The sequence below is a fragment of the Culex quinquefasciatus genome, chromosome 3, assembly GCF_015732765.1.
Source record: "Culex quinquefasciatus strain JHB chromosome 3, VPISU_Cqui_1.0_pri_paternal, whole genome shotgun sequence".
NCBI lineage: Eukaryota > Metazoa > Arthropoda > Insecta > Diptera > Culicidae > Culex > Culex quinquefasciatus.
Window position 1 is genome coordinate 51,236,738 of NC_051863.1, and position 19,551 is coordinate 51,256,288.

The following is a 19,551-nucleotide window of genomic DNA, read 5'->3' on the forward strand; positions in this document are numbered from 1 at the left end:
AAGCGCGTCTCTTCTTGAAGCCTCCTCGCGACGACAGCTCAACAGGAAAAAAGAATGGAAGAAAAAGTGGGCAAATTTTAATCAAAGTTTTTTTTTTCTCGTGCTGGACCGATTAGCATTTCCCGTAGCGGCTTTCGGGAGTGTCCGCAAGTTCCCGGGGTGGAGTGTTTTAGGCGGCCATTGCGCGCGTTCCTTCAACAAAATTGTACGTATTGTGGAAAAAAGTTTCGAGCGCGATGTGAAAAAACGCGAACCGCCGCAGAACACCAGCCGAAACTTGCAGGAGGAGGAGGAGAAGGTGGCAACGGGGACGGGAGTGTGTAGTGTCAAGAAATCGATTCCCGCGGGTGAAAAAGTTTGAAAGTTGCGGTGGAACCTCGCGCGGAGGGACGTCGTGTCCTAGATTTGGACCAGAGGGAAACTGCGCAAGTGACCGGGGTCCGGGGACGTGGAAGAATTGTACAGATAAAAAGCTGGCCGTGACTCAGTGTGTTGTTTTTGGGGGTTTGTGATGTCCGCAGCTGGAAGTTCGTCACCGGGTAGCAACAGCAACAATAACATTACCAGCAGCAGCAGCGGGGACGTGGCCAGCAGCCAGGAGCAGCAGCGCCGAAGTTCGTCCGGCGGCGGCGGAGGTGGTTCCGGTGGTCGGACACCACGCAAACTGACCGTCGGTAGCAGCAGTTCGACGTCCACATCGGCCGGAAGCAACGGAACGTCCGCCACCAGCAGCACCGCGACCTGCATCTGGTGCGGCGAGGCCAAAACTCCGCTCAAGTACGTCCTGCCGACGCAGAACGGCAAGAAGGAGTTTTGCTCGGAGACGTGCATCCTCGAGTTCCGCAAGGCGTACAGCAAGGGCGCCTGCATCCAGTGCGATAATGTGATACGAGCGAACGCGCCCAAACCCAACTTTTGCTCGACGTTCTGCATGAAGAAGCACCAGAAGAAGGCGCTGGCCGCGGCGACCGGTACCGCTCCGCAGTCGCCGTCGGACGCGAGTGCGAGTCCTTCGTCGACCTCGGTGGCGCCGACGGCCACCGGCAGCAGTCCCAAGATAAATGGAAACAACAATAACAACGGTAGCACCAGCAGCAGCAACGGGGCTGGAAGTAATGGCAATGGAACCGGCAATGGTAGCAGCACCCGGAGGAGTAATGGAAATAATTCACCCGGCAGTGAGCCAGCGGTGCCCACCAGGATTAGTCCGGTAAGTTGGTTTAGAAATTGCTTAGTGCTTAAGAAACCGGTCATTGCTTAAGATGTGGCCACCACATGAAGTTTAAAACCCATATTGTTTTTGGGAGATTAGCCAGAGACTGAACTACCGTCATCAGGGGTAACATTGGGTCTGGGGGTGAGATTGAGTCATACAAATTTCTGCTTTTCTGTATTACCCAATCTCACCTCCCAGACTCAATTGGAATAGATTTAATTTTATTTCGGACTGTGGTCCCTTTACACCTCAGACTCCCCTATACCCTATACAAACTCTACTATGATCTGACTTCGTCTACTTCAATGACTCCTCCTCGACGAGATCCGGTAGTAGACCGATTTCTTCTTGCAGCATATTTATCCGCAGTTTCTGGAACGGCTTCGTTAGAGTGTCTGTCAACATCTTCTCAGTTGGGCAGGACTACAGATCGACCATTTTCTTCGCCTTCAGGTCGCGAACGTAAAAGTATCGGGTTTCGATGTGCTACGTCCGCTTCCCGATCTTGTTGCCGTCCACGAGCTTGATGCAGCTTTGCCTTTCCTCGTAAATCGGTAAAGCTCGGTTGATCTTGATCCACTGTAGTTCTCCAGGTTGTCCAACGATTTCGTCCACTACGCCAAATGGTTGAAAGCCTCCGAATCAAAGTACCAGTGGTCGTCTTCATTGACAGTACGGTACATCAAGTCCTTCGCAATGTGTCCGAACATCTGTCAGCGTCAGCGTTGACCGTTTCTGCTCAGAATTGCGTTCCTGCTCCTGCAGCAACTTCGTTTCGATTGAGTATCCGGAATCATCCAGAGCCAAGATCATTGGGCGGTATAATTCCGGCAATCTCGTCAGGTTAATCCTTTGGAATAACCATTCCGATACCACACAGCTGGTTGACATCACCGTGTTGACGAACTTCTCCATGGACGAGCAGTCCTCCAGGTGTGTTGGCCCGATCTTCCTAATCAAGCCGGTCCTCCGGGTCAGTCTCGCGTCCTCGAATGCGGCTTCGAGTGCTTCCCAAGCTTGGGTGTCTTGGACTCATTCACGTGACAGAAATTGTGGCGTTGATCCTGTCTCTTGCCTTGCGATCCTTGACGGCATCTATACAGTTTCGTACAGTGAGTCAAATATTTGTCCGTAGTTACCCCCCTAATCTAATCTAATCTAATCAGACCCTAGCACAGCCAATCTTTCGAAGTGATCCTGGAGAGTGCCTTAGGTTAGATGACGCCTAGCACTCTTCTTGTCATTTATTAACATTTGTAGTGCGCCATTGCATTAGAATGCATTGAAACATCACAAGCGTTAAAGCGGCCAGGCCTACTGCGTAAAGCCGTATCGCAGAGATGACTCGTAATTGGGTTGAGTTTGAGCACTGAGTGTTCGAACAACAACACAATCCTGAATCGACAGAGGAGGAAGAAGCGTGGGGACACACCACCATACGCTCCGTGATTTTGGTTGTATTCGTTGGGAGCACCATGCTAAGAAGGTTTGGTACTCCGGGACCCTCTGGGATGGGACATTGTATTTCGACGAATGCCCTGGACACTATTTGCCGTGGTTATAGCGCCACAACTCGCTCTCTGTAACAGTATTCCTAATTCCAGTCCACGCTCACCAAGTCGTCATGGCGCAGTGGTTAGCATTTTTGCTTACCAATCCAAAGGGCGGAGGATCGAACCCCGCCTCGAGCGACTTTGATTTTTCGTTCATATTCATCATTTCAAATTTATGTGTTCTTAACTTTCTCGTTGGAAGCAGATGGGAATCGAACCCAGAACCATTCGCTTACAAAGCGAACCAGTCAGCCACGGCCGCTCATTTGTCCGTAGTTACCCCCCTGTACGGAAACTTTTTTTTATGTAAAAGCACATAAAATTCGACTAAAGTACCAACATTTATACATCAATCGACGCGTCCGAATTTTTTTTTCGAACATTTTTATTTTTCCCGTGTTTAGGAGGTAATTTTGAAAAACTTTTGTTCTACGAAAAACGTTAATTCTCCTGTTTTATGTTTTTCTTGTTTCATTTTTAGTATTTTAATTTGCATTTATCTTGTTTAGTTTTTCTTTGTTTTTGGTAGTATTTGACCTATTCTACCACCTCCTATCAGTACATTTTACCGATCAATTTTTTCATGCTATTAGCTAATTCGAAGGTTATTTTGTAACTTTTTTCCTTCAGTAGATTTACTCGATTCTTCAAGCACCCGCAAACTCTGTTCCCAACTTTGAATTAATCAGCTGTTGAAAGGTAGTCCACATCTCAGCTTAGGATAGTAACTTCACACAAGTAATGCTTAAACAACAAAATAAATCAAAATTGTAAAAAAAAAAATGCGTAGAGGCATAGTATGGGAGTATTGTACTTTTGGAAAACTTTTATAAAATGCTTAGGACCAAAATATTGTAACAAAACACCGCGACAAAAGAAATAGCACAACTCAACAATAGGGAAGATTTCAGGAGAAAACAATACACAGTAAAATAACAACTAGTTTTTGAATTCAAACTAAAAATATAACAGTTTTTGCTTTACTGAAAATTGATAGGCACACTATAAATGGTTAGGCGCTTATACTTACATCAAAAACCCTACGTAATGTATTGTCCGTTTCTCTCGAAGGTACACGCCGCGCGGCATTTCAGAATGTGCCGCAGACACTGTTGCCAGCAATTTTCTGCACTTTTGGTGCAATAAAAAACATTCCCGGCAACAATGCCATGCAATTCGAAGTGCGGCGCGTCGTTTCGAGGCTGGTATGCCGCGTGTCTTTTTCGGGAATACGCGCAATACCACCCCCGGCCGAGTTAAAATGCGTAACCGCAAAAAAAGATGTGCATGCCTGGCACGAACACTCAAAGCGTGTTCTAGCGTGTTGCTCGTACTGACTCAGAGCAAGGGTGAGATGTAGGTGTAAGGGTAGTGTGGTTCATGGCCCCTTGGAAATGCAAAAATGTCAGCTAGACCGTTGCATTGTTGATAAAATCATTGTTCTATGTCTACAGAAGCTCCCCTGAAAATTTCAGCAAATTTGGTTCAGGATTCATTGAAGCTCTTTAGCATCTAAGTTTGTATGCGATTTTCATAGAGAATCTTCACCTTTTTACATTTAGCAGATCTGGGAGTAAAATAACAATTTGAATTGCAGCGATTTAATCACGCAAATAACATTCCAAAAGGATGTAGCTACAAAACATCACTGTTTACACGAAATTTGATTTCAGATTCGGATTCAGCGGCCAAAATTACTATAAGAAAGCATACCCTGACCTTTGCGACACATGCTTGCAACATCGTGTAATTAGTAGGCCTTGCTTCTGAATTCTGAGAAATTTTGAAAATTGGTACTTTTTTCTCGCTAAAACTCTCGGCTCTGAAGTGTCGAAATTGCATTTTCTCAGAGAGAAAAATGTTCGCCATGAAATTTCCTACAAGCTGCATGTATTGGTTTTACTTGGAAAAATAGGCTACCCTAAATTAAATGAGCATTTCTGAAAAAAGTTTCGAAAAAATGCGACATAAATCCGCCTGAGAGAGTCCAAAAACTTAGGTTTTGGTCCAATATTGATAGTGCATCTTAATCTATGGACAAAAGCCTTTCGTTTGAAGATAATACTCACCAGATCGAATCAGTTTTTGTATTGATTCCAAGCGATTTTAGAAAATTTATTCAAAAAAGTGACTTTTTCAGTAAATCGACTAGGGGGTGCGAAAAAGTATTTTTTTTTCCTAACATCATAATCTATCATTTAAGAAGTGAGCACCTGAAATTCCTCGACATGACCTCAAAATGGGACAGGCTATTATATATTTACAAGTTCTTCCCGGCAAACTTCGTCCTGCCCTTTTTTGGTTTCCTGACGTTTCTTGTTTGTTTGCTAATTCAGCCTCCTGTGATCAAAATTTGTGGGCGCCGGTATTGACTAATAAAGTAGGGATCTTCAGAGGTTAAACAGTGAACGGATGGTTGGCTCCCACTGATCATTTTTGATTCATTGTTTAACTTCAGCTGATCTGTCAATAACGGAGTAGCAGCTCATTGGCAGTCAACCATGCTCATGCTCATGCTCAGCCTCCTGTGATCAAAATTTGATTTTACGCAGCTTCTCCATACAATCTGCAGATTTTCCGGAATCGGTTTCAGAGTGGCCAAAGTGTCAACTTATTAGTGTAAAAACCTTCCTTGGGCTTATACGAATCCAACGCAGCAAAGAGCGCTCCGATCCGACCTTTCGTGTTCAACTGATACGCGTTCGAACAAAACCATCGAAATTTTTTATATATATAGAAGAAGAAGATTCATGAGATTTAACCAGTAAGATTTGTTCTGGATAAAATGTTTGCCATGAAAAACACAATTTCTTTATTATTATTTTTTTCATTTTAATGTTTTGCCATGAATAACATATTTGCTGCATGATTTTTTTTTTCATTTCAGCTAAATCATCAATTTTATTCTTTAACATATTCTTTCTAACTGTTCAAAGAGACAAAAGCAATTCTATCGTTTTGGAGCATGGATTAATTTTACTCACTGTTTGGGATTTAAAAAAATTATACCTAGCTACTTATTATCAATACAAAATACTAATCATTATTTTTGGATATTTTGAACGAATTGAAAGACAGCTTATATATTTAGAAAATTTTATATATTTTCTTGAAATTGTATTTTTTTACAAGCAGCCTCGGCATTAATGGAACCAAACACTTTTTTGATCATTATAGTTGCTATTTTATAATATTTTGTTGCAAAATAGTTATTTATACCAGGATCAGAACAAATTTCGATAAATTTCAAATTTCCCGGGAATTCCCGGGATTTTCTGGGAAATTTGCTGAAAATTTCCCGTTTCCCGGGAATTTTGTAACCCCGGGAAATTGGACGCTCTAGCCCAAACAATTGCAATTTATTTTTTCACTTCATCAGAGAGCCGATTTTTTTTTCTTCAGCATTTGTAATGACAATTGGGTACTAAAGCCCTAAGCCTCGAGCCCGAGCTGTCAAGTAGGAGCTTTTCTGTCAAGAAGGACCAAGAGGTTAATTTTTCAAAATTGATTTAAAAATCCATTTTAAACCTTTTGTGGTCGTACAAAGGGTCATTGTACTCAGAAAAATAAGCTTTATCGCTGTTAACAATAATATAAGCAATCTAAGCTTCATTTTAGGACCCAATTAAGGCGGTTAATCGCTGCTGCTTTCAAGGCGCTGTCATTAAGAGAAAATACATTTTTCAAAAAGTTGAAATTAATAGAGTTTTAATATTTTGTTATCTCAAAAAATGAATAAAACTAATCAACAATCGTCACACAACTCTGAATACAGATTAAGTATCGGACCAAAACCTCTTGAAATATATTGGCTTGCGTCTTTGGTTAGTTTCCTAAGATTAAAAAAAAATGAGAGCACACAATCTGAAATTCCAAATCCTTTCTTTGAACGCCCAAATCAAGTTAGCAGTCGTCCCTTCGAAATCTCATACACCATCTTTCGCCTAAAGTACGCCATCTGGGCCTGCCCGAATCCCTTCACCGCAACCTTTCGCGCTTCATGTTCCGCAAACGCACAGCTAAACACGCCACAGTCGTTGCTATATTCCTGCCGGGGACACTCCCGCATGTGACGCTTCTCATAATCCGGCCTCTCCAGCGGTTTCCCCCGCTTGTCCAGCGATTCTTCGCGCAGGTACCGTTCCAGCGCGTCCATAACTTGATGGTTGGGCCGCCCGCCTCCCAGCGAGTCGTAGTACCGGATGGTGTGCTGGCCCAGGTCCACGATCGCCATACACCAGTGATCTAGGCCGGCGATGTGTACCGGGACCAGGATCAGATCGTGCGCGAACAGGTCAACCTTGCGCGTCCAGCGGCGCAGGGCCGCGTGGCCCGAGGAGAGCAGTTTCGGCACGAAGAATGTGTTCATGGCGTAGAGTCGGGGCAGGTGCGGGTCGGTGGCGTTGCGTTCCACAAGGAGATTCAGGTAGAAGTTGATGATTTGATCGTTTAGGCGGTTGTCCCCGGCCAGGGTGCTCAAATCGGCGCGGGTTATGATCAGGTGGAAGCGAGTTATGATGGTCTGCAATGGAGAGGGCGGTTTGGTTAGGTCAGCTATTGGTTAAAAGGAAGAAACATTACATCTGTGTTTGGTCCACCATGGAGAGCTTTCTCGATCTCTTCTTCTTGCTCAGCAGTAAGTTCCGGATAGCTGCCTTCTTGTAGGGCAATCGAGTTGAACCTTTCTACGAGGTCGCTTATGTTGCTCATTAAAATATTTCGTGATTTTTTGCTAGTGCTGGGACTATTTCTCACACTGAAATCAAAATTAGGAATTATTATTCGTTCTTGTGAAATCCAATCGAGTAACATACTTCAATTCCTGATTTGTGGAACTTCTGGTTCTCATTACAATGTTACGGATCAAATCGACCACGAATTTGACTCCGCAAGCAAATATATTCAAAACTTTTACCAAATAAATTAGCATCATGACGTGTTGATGCTCGTGTCACGTTGGTTCATCGCGGAACTACTAGATCATCTTTGACAGATTTTTCTGAAAAAAGAGAAGGGAAAGGTAAAATTCGCTCAATCCGGGTTTTTTTTTCAAACTCTCTTCACTAATTTCACTGTTTGAACCGAAAATCATTTGATATAAGAGTATTAATGACTTAAATTGAGAATTCTATGGTGGCCACTCAAGTTACAAATTTGGGAGAATATCGAGAATTCGCAAAAATCCGCACAAAAAAAACGAAAAAAGTCGGATAAGCATTTTGAACGCTGAACCTATTTTGCAAATCAAGAGACAACAGGTAAATTTCTCGCAAAACTCTATAAAACAGTATAGAGTATAAAACAATAGCTGGAAACTGTGGGTTTTGTTAAATAGTTTCCTGTTGTCTTGGAAGCTGCCAAATGATTATGAGCCCTTTTCAAATTTTCCTCCAGACTTGTTATTTTTTTGTCAAAAAGTTGGGAAGAGTCGGATCTCAAGCATAAAAAAATTAAAAATATTTCTAATTCATAAATAATTTTGAAATATTTTGCAAAATTCTAGAGTTTTTTTTTTAAAAAAAAAAGGTCCTATAAGCTATTGTGTTTCATATGTTTATATGACATATAAAAAAACTCTGGGATTGAGCAATTCTCCACCAAAACCCGGAAATGGATTTTACTTATATTTTTTGATTTGGCTCAAACTTTGTGGGGGCCTTCCCTATGACCACGGGTATGAATCTTCAAGCAATTTCAATATGGCGACTTGTAGCAGAAGGAAGTGAGGCATTTTCGCTATTTCTCACTGTTCTGTGTTCTGCGTGCACGTCCGCAAACATCGACCACACACATACTAACACAAAGCGCCACCAAGAGGCAAAAGGTGATTACGAATATTTTTGGCACTTTCGTTAAAAATATGCGGTTTTGCAAAAACAAATAACAAAACCAACATTTAAGTGTAGTTCAACTGTCAAACATGTAATTCGTTGCTGATTTGTTCGAAAATTTGTTAAAAATAATAAGTTTTTTTGCAGCACCCCTTTTGGACGGACATTTCTGTTGTCACCTTCTGGTTCCTTGGATTGGCCATGGATAATTTCACAGTGTAATAAACAGGGCAACTACCACCACGTGGCGCCACTGTTTCGAATGAGAAAATGATACAGGTTTTTCAGACGAGTTTCAATCCCGTGCTATGACCAAAGAAGTAATTTGGTGTCATTGGTTCATCCATACAAGTTTCCATACAATTTTGGCAGCTGTTCATGCAAAAATCTGTAAATTTTCAAGAATTTTTTTGATTGATTCGGTGTCTTCGGAAAAGTTGTAGGTATTGATGAGGACTATTCAGAAAAAATAGGCAGTCGGAAAAAATTGAGGATTTTTTTTATTTTCTTTTTTTCACAAAAAATAATTTTCCCAAAATCCGTGTTTTTTAATATTTGAAATTTTTTGATATGTTTTAGGGTACAAAACCCTGCATCTTTTAAGCCATTAAGAAGGCTGACCAAAATTTTGCCGACGAGTTATGATTTTTTTTAAATAGTTTAAAATTTGCATTCGAAAAGTACTAAAAGTAGTAATTTTTTTGATTAAGTGCACCGTTTTCAAAATATAGCCATTCAAAATTAAATTTTGTCCGAAAAATTCCGGTTTTTTGATTTTTTAAAATAGTGTCCAAAATTGTCAATTCCTGAAAATATTTTTTTCGAAAAGTTCAGAAAATTTGCTACAATTTCAAAATTGATTTGTTTTAAGTCTCATCCAAACACCCTCCATTTTCTAATGTCGAACATATAAAAAAGTTTCAAAGAAAAAAAATACGGATTTGAGGAAATTGTTTTTTTTTGTGAAAAAAAAAGTTAATTAAAAAATCACATTTTTTCCGTGTACCTATTTTTTATTAACAGTCGTCATCAATACATACAACTTTGCCAAAGACACCAAATAAATCAAAAAAATCCTTGAAAAGTTACAGATTTTTGAATATTTACTTACCATTTTTGTATGTATTGTCCTGGGTGCTGAAAAGACAGACTGCGTAACGTGATTTTCGAAAGCTCCCCACCAGGCCTGCAAAAAGTTTCCAACCCAGCGTACACATGAAGCAAACCAAAATGTCAGTTCACTGCAGCCCGGGAGCATGTTGACAGCTCCCATACAAACTGAGCGTACCCAGTTTTGTGGGCCCAGTGGGCCTAAGATGGCGGCCTTCGATATTAACTAGCCAAACATTTGAAAATGGTGAATAATTTAAATAAATATAGTTTTTGCCTTGTTTTGGTTTCAAACGACAAAATAAGCATTCTGGAATCATTTTCTTTAAAAACTTGTTTAGAGATACGCCACGTTCAAATATTAGTCTAGAACAGTTGAATAAGAGTGCCGCAAAAGCCGTCACGAAAAAAAAGTTTTCTTTGCAAATTTTGAGTTTCGTATTTGATGGGTGGACTCCGACGAGGCCCACTTGCCATCTGTCGGTGAATACGCGCAACTCACGAAAACTGTCATCTTAGGGTCCGGTTGGTTCACTGCTAGCATGTGACTGTGAGCCTACTGTGTCCGTTCAACCACTGCCGCCTGACTTGTGCCGGTCGGCTGCTGGAGAATTCGAGACGTGAAAAAATGAGCTACACTCACTCAATTCGTGTCATATGACTGACTCGTAAAATCCTCTTTAAACACTATTTTGACTATTTTTAAACAATTGAATGGTTCAAGACTGTGCAAAACACTTCAAACAACCATAACTTATATTCAAAAATACATTTCCACGCATAAATACAAACTTTTTGTGTAAAAACTTGTTTCTTTATGTGTGTGCGTGTAACGTCGAATGAGCTTTGGTCGACTACTGCCTCGCATTGATGCTGCTAAATGAGCTAGGGCACTCATGACTGCGCGGGGTTTGTTTATGTCACGGTTTTGCGGTTCGGTGACTGGATCTGAAAAATTCGTGTCAGCGTCGCCGATTTTCGCGTCATGACTCCTGACATTTTCAGCACTGCTCCCCACTGCTTCCCACTAATACAGCTGCACTACAGCTGTAAACATAAACAAAGTAGAAGGCTATGTTCAAGCTCAAGCGTGACATATTTTTTGCTGCTGAAGTGAATTGTTTTGAATAATTTTGAATCTGTTGATATTACAGATTTCGCTGAAAAATTAAGTGCTTCGCGCTTTTTTTCTTCGTAGACTAAACGATGGGAAGCCAAAAGAGGCCTTTTTTGTTTTCCACGTGATGACAAACCAAAATAAATTATAGATCGATCACAATACTTGCCACTTCTTGGTAGCATTTTGCAAACAGTAAATTGGTTCCGCTTTGACAGTTCTAAATTGAGGCCGCTTTGCGAACCACTATTCTGCACCCAGGTATTGTCATTTCTATTGCATTCAATTCTTTTTAAGCACAAAAATTCAAGGTTTGTTCCACTATTTCAATCTATTTCAACGATTATGATCTATTTTACATTGCTTGAATATTGTAAAACAAGTGGAATCGTCCAACATCAGTTTTGCAAAAGAATTTTTTGTAGTTAGGCCGTTGCAAATATTTTTCAAAACTTTGAAATTCCGATGAACGCAAAAAAAAATTTTAACTAATGATTGCAAAATGACTGCACTGGTGTAAACTGCATTTTAAAACTCTTTTTCATTGAAATGTTAAACCTTGACCTGTAATTATTTTTTTTGTTGAATACAACATGATGAATCAACATTTACAGTTGAAAATTGTGTAAATTTGGAAGGTGTAACCTCTCTTATTATGTAATATTGCCTACATTAAGACTGGAAGAGTGACAAAACACTGAAATAGTGGTGAATTTACACATTTTTAGAGGTAAAATTTCGCATTTTTCTTTTGCCATCAAATATGCACCCATTCCCAAATGTAATATAACCATGATTACTGTTTTGATTTGAAAAATTAAGTAAAAAAAATCTACTAAATTTAAAAGGAAACCTGAAAAAATAATTTTTAGTGAATTCCTCAAGAATTCCGAGATGCTTTGTTTTTTAAAAAGAAAAATGAAGTTATTCACCATGTTGAGCGGGTTTTTATTAAAAAAATAAAAATATTATCAGTTTTTTTTTTTGCTTTTTATCATTTCAATTATTTTTAGTTCAAACTGTAAAAAAAAAACTTTATGTTTGAAAATTCAATAAATATACTATGAAGTTGTATGCATTGCTCTGAATTATTTATTAAATCTGATTGTTAAATGTTTTCTCCCTGAATTTAAATTATGAGTGATTTATTGAAGTATTTTTTAAATAAATTAATTGTTATTTTTTCTTAAATTTTCAATACCTTGATTTTTTTTTTAAATTTATTTAGAAATATAGTTCGATTTTTAAAAATTGTGTTCGATGGTTATTATTAACTTTTTTTCATGAAATGTTTCTGATTTGCAATCATGATTTGAGTAATAAATGCCTTTTATTTGTGGTTCTGGAAAAGTCGGGAATTCGAAAATGGGTTTGAGTGGCCACCCTGGAATTTCGACTTATATCGAGAATCCTTAGTTTTAAATAATGTTTGGGAATGTTTTAAAAATATATGAATTGCATTTTGTTTAGTTATGTTATGCTAGCATGATTTTGGTACATCTGGGATGCCCTGGGTCATTCGAAACTTCCGGGTATTCAACAAGTCGAATTTTCAAGATTTTGACAACAGGTCCTATCCATTCGGCTACAGTGAGAATGGAAGGCTACACCCGAGCAGACGGAAATAACTTGGGAATAAAATTGTTTGATATTTGAAAATATTATGCCAATAACATTTTATGTTATTTATAACAAGATTTGTTATTCGTTGTTATGAATTTTTTGTTGTTGGATTGTTATTGTAATAACAGACTCATAACATTTATAGTTATTCTTCGAACAAATCTTTGTTATTATTTTTTGTTATTTTAACAACTAATCCGATCATCCCAATAACATTTGAAGATATTCTTCCATAACAAAAAATGTTATTCTAAAGTTGTTTTGGCTTTCAACCAATATCAGAACAATAACAAATTTTGTTATGATAACATAAACTGTTATTAAATCCTTATGCAAAAATGGACTTTTCAAGAAGATTCCATAGCACTTTTCTTATTTTAACAGTATTTGTTATTGAAATGGCATGAATTTTGTTATTACCGTCTGCCCGGGCAGTGCGTGTAGCTTATATTGGGATGTTACGGGTCATCGAAGAACTCTCTGAAGTTAAGGTCAGAGGTCAGCGGTTTTGGACCCCAGATCATACCCGCTAAGCTTCAGTGGGTCTGTCTTCCAAAAACTCCTTTTAGTTAATACCGGTACTTCTATAGCTATAACAAGCTAAAGGTTGTAGGGGTTTTTGACCTCGGATTGTACCCCCTAAAGATTAACCAGTCTATGGACTCTTTTTTTTTAATATTTAGTCGTACAACTGCATTTTCCTAAATACAAATACACTAAATTATCATCCTATGCCTTCCCACAGGTCAGCACCACCACCACGACCGGTCCCTTCCAGTACGAAAGCTTTCACGTGTTCGACTGGACCGAGTACCTGCGCGATTCGGGCAGCGTCCCGGCGCCGGCCGAGTGCTTCAAGCAGGCCGTCGTGCCGCCTTCGAACGAGTTCAAGATCGGCATGAAGCTGGAAGCGCTCGACCCGCGCAACGTCACCTCGACCTGCATCGCCAGCGTGGTCGGAGTGCTGGGTTCGCGGCTACGGCTCCGGCTCGACGGCAGCGACAACAAGAACGACTTCTGGCGGCTGGTCGACTCGAACGAGATCCACCCGATTGGGCACTGCGAGCAGACGGGCGAGATGCTGCAGCCCCCGCTCGGCTTCCGGATGAACGCCAGCAGCTGGCCGACGTTTCTGCTCAAGACGCTGAACGGGGCCACGATGGCACCGGCGCACGTCTTCATGCCGGAACCGCCCACGCCCAAGTGCAATTTGTTTCAGGTTTGTCGAGCGGATAGGTGGAGGGGTGGTTAAATTGTAATTGTTTCTTTCTCTAACTCTTCAACAGGTTGGCCAAAAGTTGGAGGCCGTAGATAAGAAGAATCCGCAGCTGATTTGCTGTGCAACGGTGGACGCGGTCAAGGAGGATCAGATCCACGTGACGTTCGATGGGTGGCGAGGTGCGTTCGATTACTGGTGCCGGTACGATTCGCGGGATATCTTCCCGGTGGGTTGGTGTGCCAGAAGTTGCCATCCGATGCAGCCGCCAGGTCAGAAGAACAAAATGGACGGCAGCAGTACCCGCTCGAAGGGATCGCGTTCGTTTGCCATGATCTCCGAACCGGACTCGATGATGCCGGCAAGCCCAGTGACGGCACATTTCCACAGTCGGTGCAAGGGCGGCCCGCTGATCAATTGCTCCAAGCTTCCGGCGATGTTGACGGCACCGAATCATCACACGCTGGCGAAGATCTGCATTCAGGCAGTGCTGGACGCTTCCAAGGATCACTCGCAGCTGTCTCCACTGTTGTTTGCCCTCGAGGGAGAGGTTCACATCGTGCAGGCCGCCGGCAAGAACTTCACCGTCAAAATCCCTGCCTACATCCGACAGAAGGAAAACAACGGTCTGTCGCAGTTTCTGGAGATCCTGTGCACGACATGCAGGGCATGCAGTCACTTGATCACGCTGGAACCCGGCCCGGAACAGTGCGACGATTGTTTGGTACACTCACCCCCGCTGAAGAGACCCATCAAAACCGAACCAACCGTACGATCGGCGAGTCCACCGCCGACAGCTGCGTCCTCACCGAAGGCCGCAGCAACCTCGCGGGAATCCCAGCAACAACAGGACCATCCCCGAAGTCCATCGCCCAAGCGGAAAGCGGTCGAGCAGCAGACGGCAACGTCAACCACTAACAACGAACCAAGTTCGTCCTCGCCGCCACCACCCTCGTCTCCCGTGGCCGCCAGCGTCAGCGTTGGTAAGAGCAAACCCAAAACCCCCTTTAAACTACCCTCCAAAACAAAAACCCTCAACCTTTCAGCCACCGTTCAACCGACGCCGTCATCCACGATGGTCGTGCCACCGCTGGCCACGTTGACCGCGCCTACCCCACCCAGCATCGCGGTCAAAACGGAGTCCAACGCTCCGGCAGCTGCCGCCGCAATCGCCGCCGCTTCCTCGTCAGCGTCCGCTCTATCCCCCGCTCAGGCCACCACCTCTCCGGCGGCGACTCACGTAACGCCCACAGCGAACATCGCCCCCGTACCGACACCCCCCGCAGTCCCAACACCCCCCTTGCTAGTCACCGCTAGTACGATTATCCCGCCCGCCCTGGCCCCGATTCCCTTCGGTTCGGCGTCCTCGTCGGCGGTGGCGGCGGCGCCAGCGGTCGTTATACCGACGATAAGCGTCGCTACCGCGACGACGACGCCTCTCGCAATTCCCAACACGATGGTTCCGGCCGCGGGAACCGGCACTTCGACGGTGGCGACGGCTGTGGTCACGCCGGCGGCGGTGCCACAGATGCCACGCGGACAAACCAGTGACTGGACGATTGAGGAGGTGATACACTTTATCGCGGCGCAGGACCCGTCGCTGGCGGTGCACGCCGATCTGTTTCGGAAGCATGTGAGTAGAGATTTTTGGTTTGGGGGTTATTTTGCTTTTTTTTTTTGCGATTTTGATAAAAACGTTGCACAGTGATCAAGATCCTAAAATTAATTGGAAAATAAAATTTTCCGAAAAATGGTGATGTTTTGGTGTCTGGATGTTTTTTCTCTCATCTAGAAAGCAATTAAAGCAATTTTGTCGAAGATACCAACATTTTATGTCGTAATCTACGCCATCTATTATTAATATCATAATCATTTTACATTCCCAAATTCAATATGCTAAAATAAAAAAATTAAAAATAAAACCCAAATTAAAAAATAGAAGAATTCTAAAAATTTTGGAATTCAATAGGAATAGAACAAAAAAATACAAAAAAGGAAAATTCCGATTTTTTTTTATTTGTAAATTATAATACATTGAACTCTTACATTCTAAAATTTTAAAATTGTGTAATTCAAAATAACTTATAAAACCTTATAAATTTAAATTCATAAGACAAGAAATGCAACGTCAAGAAATTTGGAATGATACCAAAACCACTAACGTGCCCAGGGTGGGGCAACATGGGGCAGTTGCCCCACCATCCTCGGAAATTTGTTCTAAAATTGGGCAGGGGGTGTCCATAAACGACGAAATTTTCAAAACTCTAATATTTTTGCCCCACCTTCCTTGAGGACCTGGGCACGCTAGTGACCAAAACCATTTCAAAACAAACACACATTTTACTACAGATTCGGATTAGAAATTGAGTTTTTTTTTTTAGACCAATAAAAAAAATATTTAAATTTTTCGACCTATCAACCAGAACGTGTCGTTTTTATCGCCGGAGTTGCTACTCCGTTGTTGGCCAAGACCTCCATAAGTTACATCCACGAGCCGTAGAAGATGAGTGGGAGCCATCTTTCCTTGCTTCGCAACTTTTCAAATGGCTACGGCCAGAGGTAGAGTCACTGGGAAGTGGACGGGAATGTTAGCTATAGAGCAATTCCAGCTCAAATCAGGAGGTTTTCTGGTACTTTTGTACCCGACCCTCTCCGATTTCAATGAAACTTCTTTTTTTTCTTAGGCCTATATAAGCCATTTTTGTGTATATGGAGCCAATTGTACTCGAAAATAACATTTGAGAAGGGCGTAAGTTATTTAAATATATTTTTATTTTGTATTTTAAGATGTCTATATCTCGAAGCCGTTGCATCGTATCAAAAAGTGGTCAAAGACAAACTTGTAGGAAATTGGACGGGCTTTCTGAAAAAAAATACACTGAAAGAAAAATAAACGCCACTTCCATGAGATTTTTAAATTTTTTAGTTTAAAAGTTAAATTTGAAGGTGATGTAACGATTTTTTTTTTCGTTCAAAATTTTTGAGGAAATAGCCTAAAATGTTACAAAAAGACTCACGAAAAATGCAGGATGGTATGTCTCTCCTAAAAAAATACAAAAATCATTAACTAAAACTGTTTTTTTTTTTTGAAAAGTGGTCTAAACGTCAAAATTCCCAAAAAACTGATAGTGGGAATCGATTCCCCAGACAATTTTACATAAAAGTCTTCGTATTGACCATTGTCCTATGTCCAATCCTTGTAAAGATACAGCGGTTTTAAAAATAAAAATGTTGAAAAAATAGGTTTTTTGATGGTTTTTTGCAATTTCTGAATGACAGACTTGATTTTTCAGTCTAGAAAATATTTTTACCGGAAAGCTCGTCCAATTTTCTATAAGTTTGGCTCTGACAGCTTTTTAATTTGACTGGTTTTAATATTTACGTAAGCTTATTTAAGCAAGCACTGGAAAAAATACCATCTTCAGTTATGAGCAATGTAATTAAGCTTATATCTGTAAGCCCATACATCCAATTCAAATGCTGTTAAAGGCAAACTTATAGGAAATTGGACGAGCTTTCCGGTAAAAATATTTTCGAGATTGAAAAATCAAGTCTGTCATTTAGAAATTGCAAAAAACCATCAAAAAACCTAATTTTTCAACATTTTTATTTTTTAAACCGCTGTATCTTTACAAGGATTGGACATAGGACAATGGTCAATACGGAGACTTTTATGTAAAATTGTCTGGGGAATCGATTCCCACTATCAGTTTTTTGGAAATGTTGACTTTTAGACCACTTTTCAAAAAAACAGTTTTAGTTAATGATTTTTGTATTTTTTTAGGGGTGACATACATACCTGCATTTTCGTGAGTCTTTTTGTAACATTTTAGGCTATTTTCTCAAACATTTTGAACGAAAAAAAATCGTGACATCACCTTCAAATTTAACTTTCAACTTAAAAATTGAAAAATCTCATGGAAGTGGTGTGTATTTTTCTTTCAGTGTATTTTTTTCAGTTTGTCTTTGACCACTTTTTGGTACGATGCAACGGCTTGGAGATATAGACATTTTTAAATTACAAAATAAAAATATATTTAAATAACTAACGCCCTTCTCAAATGTTATTTTCGAGAACAATTGGCTCCATATACACAAAAATGGCTTATATAGGCCTAGGATAACATGTCTGAAAAGTTTCATTGAAATTTGAGAGGGTCGGGTACAAAAGTACCAGAAAAAATCCTGATTTGAGCTGGAATTGCTCTATATTAAGATTTAATTATCTCGAATTTTTTTATGAGGTTCTATAAACAAATGTAAACGTTGAATGTATTCTTTATCACACCTTATGTCAATGTCCATGAGAGTGAGCGAAATCACTCAATGTTTACCTTTACTTTACTGATTAAGTCCTATAATCAAAAAATGAGCAATTTGACTTGCTTGTCTCAACAAAATTCGGCCCGTTTCTATCGAAAACTATAAAAAGAGAACAACACAAAAAACCTCAAAATCATTACGAAACATGCTCATCAACCGCGCGATTAGCTGCTCGAGATCGACTGATAATAATAATAAGCAACTATCTCTCCACAAGATGGACGCCCGTTTTAAGAAAGATAAAAATATTTGATTGGATCAGAAATTAAGGCGACAATTTCGGACAATAGAGTACAAACTGTTTAAAAAAAAAAATTCTAAATTTGCGAATTTTGGTTTTTGAACTTTAATTTCTTTGTTTTATAGATTCAGAAATTTGTACTTTTGAAATTGTATGTAGCATAATTGAATATTTTAATTTGTGATGATCTGAACCTTATTTTTTGGCTTTTAAATTGTTAAATTTTAGTTTTTTGAACCATGAATTTTTAAAAATTCATTGTTCTGAGTTTCAAAATGCTTGAGTTTTAATTTTTTAATTTTTTGGAATGTTCCTGCCAGAAAATTTAATGATAATTATTAGCCTTCTTTTGGTTTATTTTATTTCAAGCAAAAAACAAAATCCGTTCTTTAAATTTCAAGATTCTTCGTTTTAAGATTCTGCATTATAAGGTAATTCTTTTTTATGGAATTTGTATCAAAAAAAAAATCAAACCATCCACATTAACGACCCCCGGGTCTTTTGTGGTCTCTATTGCAAGTTTCTGCTCAAACCTAGGAGTCCGAAGGCTTGAATTTGGAGAGCACCCAAACCTCTTTCTACTCCAAGGAACTTTTCACCCCAGTGTTTGAACTGACGACCTTTGGATTGCGAGTCCAACCGCCGCCAGCGATTCCACCGGAGTAGGCTTGGTTTGGTGTGTTGTTTGTACTTATGGCATGGAGACGACTCCTACACCTGGAATGACTTAACGGCCTAACAACAAACCAAGGACATTTTACTTCCTCATCCGTTGGAAGGTTGGAGCAGATGGGAATCGAACCCAGAATCATCCGCTTACAAAGCGGACAGCGTAAGCAATTCGGCCACGCACTGCCACTGGAATTTTTATATGGAATACAAAAGGAGTGTGCAATGTCGTGCAAGGCGGACTTGGGGGACAACGGAGTGCAAACCAAAGCGCGCATCAGGTGCGTGAACTGTGGAGGTAACTATACCGACAATTACCGCGGATGCGTCGCACGCACACATGAACAGGGACCCGTGGTTTAGGGGTAAGCGTAGTTGCCTCTCACCCAGTCGGCCTGGGTTCGATTCCAGAAGGTCCCGGTGGCATTTTTCGAGACAAGATTTGTCTGATCATGCCTTCCGTCAGATGGGGAAGTAAATGTTGGTCCCGGTCTAAACTAGAGGTTAGGTCGTTAGCTCAGTTCAGGTGTAGGAGGAGTCGTCTCCCTGGGTCCTGTCCCAGTGGAGTCGCTGGTAGGCAGTTGGACTAACAATGCAAAGGTCGCCAGTTCGAATCCCGGGGTGAATGGAAGCTAAGGTGTAAAAAGAGGTT

General features: G+C 40.8%; 2 protein-coding genes across 2 annotated transcripts in view; one reads left to right on the forward strand and one right to left on the reverse strand.

Moving 5' to 3' along the window:
• Positions 1–19,551, forward strand: part of LOC6039790 (polycomb protein Scm) — a 21,430-nt gene continuing 1,879 nt past the window's right edge. Inside the window, exons 1-4 of the mRNA XM_038266162.1 lie at positions 1–1,210; positions 13,196–13,669; positions 13,737–14,649; positions 14,713–15,299. Of these exons, the coding sequence (XP_038122090.1) occupies positions 512–1,210; positions 13,196–13,669; positions 13,737–14,649; positions 14,713–15,299 (2,673 nt within the window). The 5' untranslated portion in view covers positions 1–511. The remainder of the gene's footprint in view (positions 1,211–13,195; positions 13,670–13,736; positions 14,650–14,712; positions 15,300–19,551) is intronic.
• Positions 6,461–19,551, reverse strand: part of LOC119770742 (sentrin-specific protease-like) — a 23,508-nt gene continuing 10,417 nt past the window's right edge. The window contains exons 2-4 of the mRNA XM_038266165.1: positions 7,584–7,768; positions 7,351–7,525; positions 6,461–7,291 (exon numbers count right to left, since the gene is read on the reverse strand). Of these exons, the coding sequence (XP_038122093.1) occupies positions 6,668–7,291; positions 7,351–7,525; positions 7,584–7,702 (918 nt within the window). The 5' untranslated portion in view covers positions 7,703–7,768 and the 3' untranslated portion in view covers positions 6,461–6,667. The remainder of the gene's footprint in view (positions 7,292–7,350; positions 7,526–7,583; positions 7,769–19,551) is intronic.